The sequence below is a fragment of the Chelonia mydas genome, chromosome 15 (assembly GCF_015237465.2).
Source record: "Chelonia mydas isolate rCheMyd1 chromosome 15, rCheMyd1.pri.v2, whole genome shotgun sequence".
Classification (NCBI taxonomy): domain Eukaryota; kingdom Metazoa; phylum Chordata; order Testudines; family Cheloniidae; genus Chelonia; species Chelonia mydas.
In genome coordinates this window covers 12,566,731-12,576,994 of record NC_057856.1, presented here as the reverse complement: position 1 = coordinate 12,576,994, position 10,264 = coordinate 12,566,731, and the positions used below count along the sequence as shown (strand labels likewise).

General features: G+C 52.1%; 1 protein-coding gene across 1 annotated transcript in view; it reads left to right on the top strand.

The window, feature by feature from the left end:
• Positions 1-549: 549 nt before the first annotated feature.
• Positions 550-10,264, top strand: part of LRRC75B (leucine rich repeat containing 75B) — a 34,482-nt gene continuing 24,767 nt past the window's right edge. Inside the window, exons 1-2 of the mRNA XM_007063775.4 lie at positions 550-1,409; positions 8,384-8,512. Coding sequence (XP_007063837.2) covers positions 1,122-1,409; positions 8,384-8,512 — 417 coding nt within the window. The 5' untranslated portion in view covers positions 550-1,121. The remainder of the gene's footprint in view (positions 1,410-8,383; positions 8,513-10,264) is intronic.

The following is a 10,264-nucleotide window of genomic DNA, read 5'->3' as shown; positions in this document are numbered from 1 at the left end:
TTCATCGTTTTTGTAAGGGGCAAAGGCATTCCCCTCCGAGTTGCAGAGAACGATCCAACAAGAAAACAAACACCCGGTGATCCAAACGCTGCGAAGGAGCGGCCCCCTCCCCGGGCTGACAGACAGGCATAAGGGCTGGGCTCGAGTTTCAGGGGGGCGCCTTACGCTGCGGGTTAAGAAAGGGGAAAACGATCGTCGAGAGTGAAAGGCAGCCGGGACGCATCAGCCATTCGTGGGGTGGCCCTTCCGGGCGAGCAGGCTTGGGAGGGCCGAGCATCGCCGGGCTGGCGGGACCACGCTCGACTGCAGCACAAGCCAGACCAAATGGCTGCCGCTGCACCCTGGACCCACGGCAGCCGGGCTGTGCGGGCGCTACCCACCCGCAGGGCTTGCACACGGCCACGGACACGCACCCATGCAAGAGGCCGGGCTCAATGTCTGCCCGCGGGGCTTCAAAATGGCAGCGGGGCGCAGGGTCGGGGCGCGGGGCGGAGAGAAAGGGGGGCGCAGGGCGCGGGGCGGAGAGAAAGGGGGGCGCAGGGCCCCGCAGGGGGCATTCGCACGCGCCTTGCAGAAATCTAACGAGACCCAGCGACGCTTGGCAAGGGAAGGGGGCGGGGGGCGAGGGGGGGGGCACCCGCTTTTCCAAAGGGATCTCGGGCACGTACCCAAACGCTCACGCCCAGCCTCTATTGGCTGCAGACAGCCGGAGACCCGCAAACCACAAGCCGAGGGCTAAGCGCCTCCTTCGACAGCCAGCAGCACCGGCCCCCTCGCCCCACCCCGCCCCACCCCTTTCGGAGGGAGAGCCCCATTACTCGGGGACCATTTATTTATTTATTTCGGGGGGATTGGGGGGGGGGGCGGAATCATGTGCCTGCTCTCCCCTTCGCCCCCCCCCCGCCCCCAACCCTTTTTTTGCAAGCTGGGATGAATGCACTTCAGAGGTTGTTTCTGCGGCTATGATTTGGGCGGCTTGAGATCCCCCCTGGTTCAAAGGAGACTGACAAGCTGGTCAGCTTCACGCGCTTACTGCCCCAAGCGTTTGGTTCCCCTTGGTATAAACCCCGCGCAGAGCCATCTCCTCCCCGCTGCAAGTGGTACAAGCAAGGGGATCCATCATGGGGTCCAGGCTGAGCAGACAAAGCAGCCTGGAGGAGGAGAGCGCCTCTGGAGAAGACTCGTGCCCCAGGTTAGCTAGGAAGGAGCCGCACAGGAGGGTGGAGACTAACCGCGGGGACTTTCAATTCGCTTCCCTGATCCTGAACTCCGAGAAGCTGTCCGGGGTGCTGAGGAAAAACAACCCGGCTCCCTACGTGAGGAGGGTGGGATGGATCCGAGAGATCCAGGCGACCATCCGGGAGCACAAGAGAGAACACGCGGTCCACATTCTCAGATTGCTCAGAAAGGTAAATGACTTAATAGTGCAATGAAAAAAAAAAGTGCATGGAAAATAAATAGAAGCAGTTATTTAAAAAGATCAGCAAGCAATGCCAAGAGAAGTGCACGCAAAGACTAAAGTGTAAAAAAGTGCATGCAAAATGCTGAACAAAGCAGTGCAGACAAGGTGTGCAGAAATAAAACAACGCTAACTAGCAAGAAAGCAATGCGAAAAAAAAATGCTGAAAAGCTATACACCAGTGCAAAAAAAGCACACAAAAATAAAGCAGTGCAAACTAGCAAGGAAGTCATGCGGGAAGTGCAAGCAAAATTAAGCAGTAAGAAAGAAAAAAAAGCAGTGGAAAATGCATGCAAGTGCTAGACCAAATTTGGAAAGTAAGCAAGGCCCTTTAAGAAGTGCTTGGAGAAAAAAACATCGTGCTAAAAAAAGGAATGTGTCAATGCAAGCAGGTGCATGCAAAACCACCGAGAGAGGGATGCTAAAAAACAACAAAGCCGTTCCACCCCAACATGACAGAGCAGGGAAGGGGTTAATCGTGGGAAGGGCTGGTAGGAGCTGGGCGTACGAAGTCTATGGCAAGACGGGAACCGCTGGTCCTGTTAGTGGGAGGGCAATCTGGGATGAGCAGGGGAGAGGGATTCTGATTTTCCCTCATTTTGAAATGAATTTTCACATGGTACCTTTTGCAACGGGTTCAAGGGCTGCCTCCGGGAATGGAGCCCGACGCGGCCCTTATTCACGGAGCGAAGCTCCTGATTTGGAGCAGAATCCTTTCCGCTTTCCCCTTTGCTGTGTTCGACCCCAAACACTCTCCCCACGGTGCTACAAGGCGGGGTTGGATTTGCCCCTTTCTGGGGTGTTGGTGGGGTGATTTGTGCACAGTCCTCCAGTGATTGCTCCATGGAAGGAAGAGGGTGGGATGTGTGTGTGTCTAGGCTCTTTGTGCTGCTTTACCAGGCATGCAGATGCTGGGTCAGCAATCCCACTTTGGGTGTGGATGTGGGGAGAGGGAGGCAGCCTCTTTGTTCCACACACCACCAGTGACATGAAGGATGGCTAGAGGCACGGGAGCCCTGAAAGCTAGACATCGGGACATGCATCTTTGTCACTAGCATCTTACCAAGTCTCATTGTGCGGGAGGAGGCGAGTTTAACCAAATCCCTCAGAAAGAGGGGGTGAGTGGGAGTTGTCTGACCATAACCACTAGGGACACAACTGAATCTGTGCAATTAAGGATTTTAGAGCCAAAAACCCATGACCAAAACTCCTTCAGGCAAGGACCTTGGAAAGCTACCTACTAATCAAGGCCATTTTATGCCAGAGACTAACAAGAGATAGCCCCTTTCCATAAATTAATCCTGCCTGTTGATTCAATCAGAATGGGCTACCGAGGAGTCTGGGTGCAGGCCCTGGATGAGGGGTGGTCTATTTCTTTTGTCAAGGTCCAAATGTCTTGATCAAGGTATAGTCAAGGTCCAGACTGCAGAGAAAATTAAAACACAAAAATAATGATAATAGTAAGTAAATAAAGATTTTGGGATCCATTCAACAACATCCGGTGGTCTAGATTTGGCCCGTGGTCCGCCTATTGACTGCCCCTGTCCTGGATACTGAACGTCTGTTTGAGGATAACTTAGTCAGGGAAGGAGAGGTAAGCAGGTCAGTGGATCACAGGCAAACTTGTTCTTGTCTGTCTCCATTCAGGAGAAAAAAGGGAATATACAGACATCCTGTGCCAAATTGATCATAAGGACACAACTATTACTGTCCTGGAACAGGTTCATCCATTCTGGTGTCCTGTCACAGACAGACAGGATCAATGCAACACAAGCCCCGCTCCGCGCTTAAGTTTGTATTCTGTATCATAGAGGGACACTTTTTCCTGACCCGAATGGGTCAGCTTCTGAGGACTGAAAGCCCTTACAATTTCTTATCCTAGCAGATGTCATCCTTGTTTAGATAATTGTCTAATCCTCGTTTGAAACGTGCAACATAAGACTGATTAGTAAACTTACTTAAAGTGTAAGCTCTTAGGGCGTAGGCCACCTGTCATGTTTGTGCAGCCCCTAGACTAATGCGTCTAGGGCCTCTGTGCACTACAATATAATCATAATTCTCCTGCAGCAGTGAGTTCCACAGAGTCATTGTGTAAAGAGTATTTTGTTTAATTAGTGTAAGGTCCTGATTCTACAAAATTTGCTCACATGAGTAACCTTACTCGAGGGATTACTCATATGAGTAAACAGCACTTTCATGAGCAAGAAGTTGCAGAATTGGGACCTAACATTGTAGCTTCTTAATTTCAGTGTGTCCCCTTGCAGTAGAATTTACACTACCTCCTACCCCATTAACATACAGACTCAATACATTAGTCTTTGTGTTGGCATAAATACAATATTTTCATTCCTTTACTTTAAATCATTTTGAGTACATGTTCTCCGGAAAGCCGGTGTGGGGGAGGGGGCGGTTCATGCAAACAGAGGACAGGAGAGACATGATTACAAGAAGCTTGCAGGGGGGGAGGGGAGGAAATAAGCAAGTTGCAGCCTCTAAAATGCAGTGATGTGACAAGAAGGGACTTTTGTAGGCTTTGCCAGAGGCTGGAATTACAGTGTGTCATTTCCTGTGGTGCTCAGAATCTTTTACCTCTAGACAAACACTTAAACCCCTCTCCGATCTTGAAGTCTCCAGAAGGGTCATTAGCTGGCAGCTGGGATTTTAATGTTGAGTCATTGGGCCATCTGGAGTGGAAGGTCATTTTGAAACCTTCCTTTGCACGTGGCCTGACAATTTCTTTGGGGTCCAGCTCTAGGACAGCCAACAGTCCCTTATTAGAAGAGACATCCCTGATGTCTTCGTCTCTATACAACAAGATCAGGAGTTGCTGAGGGCTGCAAGCAGCAGCAGGAAATACCCCGGCAAACGTAGGTGAGCACTGCTTAGTATTAATAAATAAAATAAATAAATAATATTGGGAGGAGGGGTGGGGTGGGAGTGCTAAGAATACAGTCCCTTAGTTTTGAAATACAGTGTTGGCAACCCTAGGCTAAGCCATGTGCCCCCATCCTTCCCACTTCTGCACTTCATGTGAGAAGAGCCGGGTACTAACTAACATTTCCCTTTAACTCACTTTTCCCCCCCTTGTCTCCGGCTCAGGATTCCCAGTTGTTTGGGTGTTAGGGCAATAACCTACCGTGAAGGATATCGGGTCATTCACATGCACCCGTGCTGTGCGGACACATAGAAATTGGACACAGTAATTATCATGGCTGAGTCAGGTGGAGAGAATCCAGCCAACACTTATACTAACGACAACCTACTGCCCTGTGTGCTTTGTAACGTCATTTAGTAGAATTGTTATTGTGCCGTTCCGGGCTAACCGTCGACAGGGCCATGGGACAGAAACAGCATTACCGCCGTCCTAGCTTGGGCAGTAGCACTGGTAGCTAAACAGTTGCCTGGCCAGCAATGAACTGAAGAGTCTCTCGTGAGCCGGTCGTTAACCGTGTAGCTTGTGCTTTGCCCTTCCAACCGTTCCTCTCTTCCTGCCCTGACTGGGTGTGGAACGTGGAAGCATCGGCCTCCACCTTCCTTACCTTGTATATTACAACCCTCGGCTCCAGTCTGTCACGGGACATCCCGCGTTATACAGATGGGCGTACCCGAAGAATAACAGGCATGCAAGAGCCACAGAGCGATGGGCACAGGTGGGGGGTCTGACGGCTGTTTGGAGGGAGTGAGATTCACTTGTGCACTATTAAGGGGTTCAGCTTCATTTCAGACCCTACATTGGAACGACAAAAACGGTCCTTGTGCTGAGCTGCAAGGAGATGGGGAGGCTCAAGGAGCCTAGCGTGGGTGCTGGAGCTGGCCATCTCAAAAGGGGACAGGGCAAGGGGGTGGCTGTGACCACCCCCTCACAGGCACTGAGCAGCAGAGATGAGCCAGGGCAGAGGGAGCAGGTGCCTCCCCCCGCCCATCCACCCCTCGAGCCTCATGGGGAATAATTTCTCCTCCTCCTACTGCTGCCGCTGCCATGTGCCCACCCCTTCTGGCCTCCAGAGCAGGCTTCTGACAGCCATGCTCTAGCCCTGGATTTTTACCTGGCAGTTTTGTAATTTTATACTTTCAGGGCCAGTACATGCCAAGGTGGGTGGGCAGTGCTCTGCCTGGCTCTGTTCCATTCCCAGGACCCAGTCCAAGCGGGGCTTTGGGTGTCAGCACTGGGCCAGCTCCATTAGCCACGGCAAGCTGCCATTTTAAAAGCCAGGAGCCAGATCCTCTGCAGGTGTCAGTGCGCAGGGCTCCATTGAAGTCAGGGGAGCGGCAGTCTACACCAGCAGAGGATCGGGCCCAGGTGAGCTACACTGATTGACACCAGCCAAGGATCGGGCCCACGATAATTAAATTATTAGAACACAAAAATGTAAATGGGTCAAAACCATAAGTCTGTGCTGTTGGTTAGTCACAAACCAAACTCCTTAAAACAATATATTCGGGGGGCGGGATCAACTAACTAGTGCTTCTGGGCTGAAAACGTATAGACCAGGGGTTCTCAAACTTCATTGCACCGCGACCCTCTGAGGACAAAAATTACTACACGACCCCAGGAGGGGGGACCGAAGCCTGAGTCTGCCCGATTCCCACTGCCCCGGGTCGGGGAGTCAAAGCCAGAGCCCGAGCCCCACTGCCATGCACGGGGTAGGGGTCAAAGCCGAAGCCCAAGGGCTTCAGCCCCAGCCAGGAGGGGGCCTGTAACCTGAGCCCCGCTGCCCAGGGCTGAATCCCTCGGGTTTCGGCTTCAGCCATGTGCAGTGGGGTTTGGGCTTCATCCCCGAGCCCCAGCAGGTCTAAGGCAGCCCTGGCGACCCCATTAAAATGGGGTCCCGACCCACTCTGGGGTCCCGACTCACAGTTTGATAGTCTATACCAGCCGTTCTCACTCTGAAGTGACTATTTACAGCCATGTTATTTACAAGCCTCTCGCCTAAGGGATGAGAAACAGGAATGCAGATTCCTCTTTAACTGGAAAGCTCCAAAGGGTGCTGCTGAACCCGAGTGTTTAATTACGGCTGCCGAGTTTCCAGCCCTGCCCCGCTTCCCACAGCTTTCTTCATCTTTGTACGTCACGCTGTATTTAGGAGGGGGAGAAAAGGACAAGAGAGCCTGTGCCAACTTCCCCTACGTGTTATGGTGAAGCCAGGTGCTGGCATGATGCCCTGATGCGTTCCTAGCCCGCGCCTAGGTGTCCATATCAATAGCCATGTGTGGCAGCTTGTTCTTATGTTGTTGACCCATAAACGATGTTGCTCAGTTTGCTTGGGGATATCCTACTCCTGTAGGAATCATCGATGCACAGACAATGAGCTAACATGCACTCAACTGCGTCTCTGGCGCATGTGATCTCCTCTTCCTCTCTTCATTGGATTTGGAGCCAGTGACTCTTCTGTATCCTGCTCTCTGCTTGGTGAGAGACGGGTGGGGGGAGGGGTGTTGCTTTTTCTCTTGCTGATGTCTAGGGTCAAGATACCCCAGTTCTCCCAAGGCTCTGTCCCCCAGGGGTCGTGCACGCACACAGTTCCTTCCTTCGGTGCTGCGGATGCACCTTTTGCCCTGCGCTGTATTAAGCACAGACTCAGCAGAGTAATGAGAGCACATGGGACACCCAGTTGCTTGCTCATGTCTCCTGGCAGCAATGTCTTGAGCAGATGTCTTGTTTATTCCCTCATCCGAATCCTCCATGTCGATTGAGCCAAGTCCCAGCATAGTCCCTCCCCATGGGACTTCTCTCATTCCTCCCCCTTCCCCGTCAGCTACTTGCCACTCCTGCCTTTGCCCTCCTCAGAGCCTGTTCTGCTGAGCGCCTCTATTTCCTTGCCAGGTTTCCTTTCTTCTCCTCCTCCGTTTCTCATCCTTCCCGCTGCCTCATGGCACCTCTACTTACCTTTGCCAGATCAGAGTTTCCCTCGGTTCCTATGGGGACTTGTGCCTTCCCTTCTAGCATAGAAAAGCCTCCCAAAGCTTGGTCCTGGGGCTCATCACATGATTCATCCCGTCACCCCCTCACCGCCCAGGAGACTTTTCATTTGCAAACAGTCTCCCAGGCTCTCCTGATGTTCCCGGTTAGCGTAAGTCACAGTATACCCTGAGCCCGCAGGTGAGCTTTAGGGACCACGTTCCCAGCCAGGGCTTGGGCCAGGGATGTGGAGATGAGAGAAGCAGGCTGCTGCTTCCCCATTGCCGCTGGAAGAGCTCTAGGGCAGTGCTTCTCAAGCTAGCTGAGGTGGGGGACCGGCAAATTTTTTTTTCCCCCAATGTGTGCACAGACCAGCAGCCGATGGCTCACGGACGGGCACCAGCCCGCGGACCACCACTTTGAGTAGCACTGCTCTAGGGGACAAACTACAAATAGATTCTTCGCGACAGTTATGAGGATCTCACTGCTGCTGCTGAGGTGGCCCTGTCCGGCCTCTGACTCATAGGCACTCACTCCCCACGAAAAGGCTGCAGCTAAACTAGCTATCAGCTCCTTCAGCACCGGTGCTCCTGCACCTCTCCTACGGGGACTCTTGCTGGGACAGAGCAGAGCTGGATTAGCTGTGAGCTTGCCTCTAGCCTCTCCTTCTGTGGGCTCCCGCAGGGAATGGAGTCACTCACCTTTCCTTGGCTAATAGTGTGAAACCTTTTCTACCCCTCATACGGTAGACAATCTCCAGTCTAGACCCACCCAGCTCTGGCCATTCGATCGGTCTCATCCAGCCATTCATCCAGATACTTAAAGGGCCCTCATCACAATAGTGCCTGCATCCAATATAGTTCTGCTCTACCATTGTTAGGCAGCCTCCTGCATTACTCACTCAATCTGTTTTTCTTGGACCCTAGCATGGTGGTTTTATGGCTTCCACGCTATGTTTTTCTAAAATGTAGCAACTGTAAGGGGGCCCTGAAGAACAGAGTCTAACTGCCTGTATTCTCTTCTAGGACTTGGGATTGGAAGGTACGTGCCTCAGTGAAGTGCTCTACAAGAATGCTACTTTCCTCAACTTGGTGGACCCCATTTCCCACGACCTGCTGATGAACCTCGCTAGAGATCTGCAGTGCCCCAAAAAGGTGAAGCCCGCTAATACCATGGTCCCTGGGGGAGAAAGAGTTGATCCAGGAATGTGCTTTTGAACTGCCCAATGCCACTCCATTCTCCGTTGGGTTTGGCTTAGGAGCTGTAGTTCTCTAGAACCAGCCAACTCCTACTCCCTTGGTCTGACATCGTAAATGCTGCCATAGATGTATATAGAAGTCATTTAAAAAAAAAAAGCATTAGAGTGTGTGTGTTAAGTGCAGAGAACTCAGGAAATTCCCTCCCACAGCAGTTGTAAACTCAGCCACAATGTGCATGGATGTTTGTGTACAAATGGGTCCAAAAATGCAGGGGCATCTAGGAAATACACCCATGCTTGCAGGCCAGTCTTCATCATGCAAGCCCTTGGCATGCATTAACATGGTCTGGCCACACAAATAAGCTACACCAGTGTAAAATGGGCATAATGGAGTGGGGGATCAAGCCCCCCTGATTTGTGTGCCTATCCTACCACTGCACTAGTGTCAGCAGAATACACTAGAGTTCCTTATTTAAGAAAGGAGGGGGGAGGAAAAGTCACATGACTGCACATCAGCCTGAACAATGTATTGCACGGTGGGTGGGGTGGGATGGATCTCCAGCTCTAGTCCTGCAATCTCCCGAATCTCTCAGGAGCGCTGCGCCTGCGGTGATTAAGTGTTCCTGTGCGTACATGTAATCAGTCAGACATTCAGATAAATGCCCGTACCTCCAGATAGATATCCTGAGAGCCCTCTGCGTGCACGGCTCCCGTTCAAGTCAACCAGCTGTTCTTGGCAGGAGTGGGCTCTTGGGACCCCAGGTTATTGAAAGAGCTCAGGGCCAGATTTCCAAGGGCTCAGCACCCGCATATTGGACTAGATTTTCAAATGAGGTCAGGTCCCACTTAACTAAGAGCCAGATATTTCAAGGAGCACTTCGCCCCCAGCTTCTCCCGTTCGGACATTCTGAGACAGGTCTTCAGAAGAGCCCAGGGTCTGCCGCGTAGAGCTCTTTTGGAAATCTGACCCCAAGTAAGGGGGCTGAGCTCCTTTAAAAATCTGGCCAGTAGGGCTTGTTCCTGCAGTGCACTGAGCTGCCCCAGTGACCTGAGTGGGAGCAGAGGCACGCAGCACTTTGCAAGGTTGGGCCTTACATTGTTAAGGAAAACCCCGTCTAGTGCGTGCGCAAGGTGCTGCTTCAGCTCAGTTATCGATGCTGTAGGTCAGACCCTGCTGCATGCAGGATGGGCAAAGGCAGTGTTTTTCCTACAGCCCACCTGGGACAGTTCAGTTATCCAAGCCCCGAAAGGTACCTGCACCATTTCCTGAATGCCTGAGCCTGCAAACCCTCCCTCGCCAGACGTCCCGTTGGTGTCAGTGGGACACGGAGGCTCCTCAGGTCAGGAAGGGTTAGTTGTGGTAGGCCATTAGCTCGCAGAAACAACCTTCCACTCCCACCCTGCCCCTCCAGCCAGCCAGCTCACTAGCAGCCAAACAACACTGGGAAAACTTTAATCACGCCCCATGGGCTGAGAAGCAGCATGAAAAATGTCCACCCAGGAGGTCATTTCTTTCCGAAGGTTATAAGCATCTAAAAATGGGGGTTTGCAATGAAAATGCTTCACAACCGTCATTCCAATGACCTCTGGGTTTATAGTTCTAAGTTACTTCATGCTGACTGCCTCTTCAACCTCACAAGACACAGTGCCGTCCAGGGGAGGTGGGGATAGATGGGGCTACCTTCTTCTGCTGGCCTACTGTTTATCA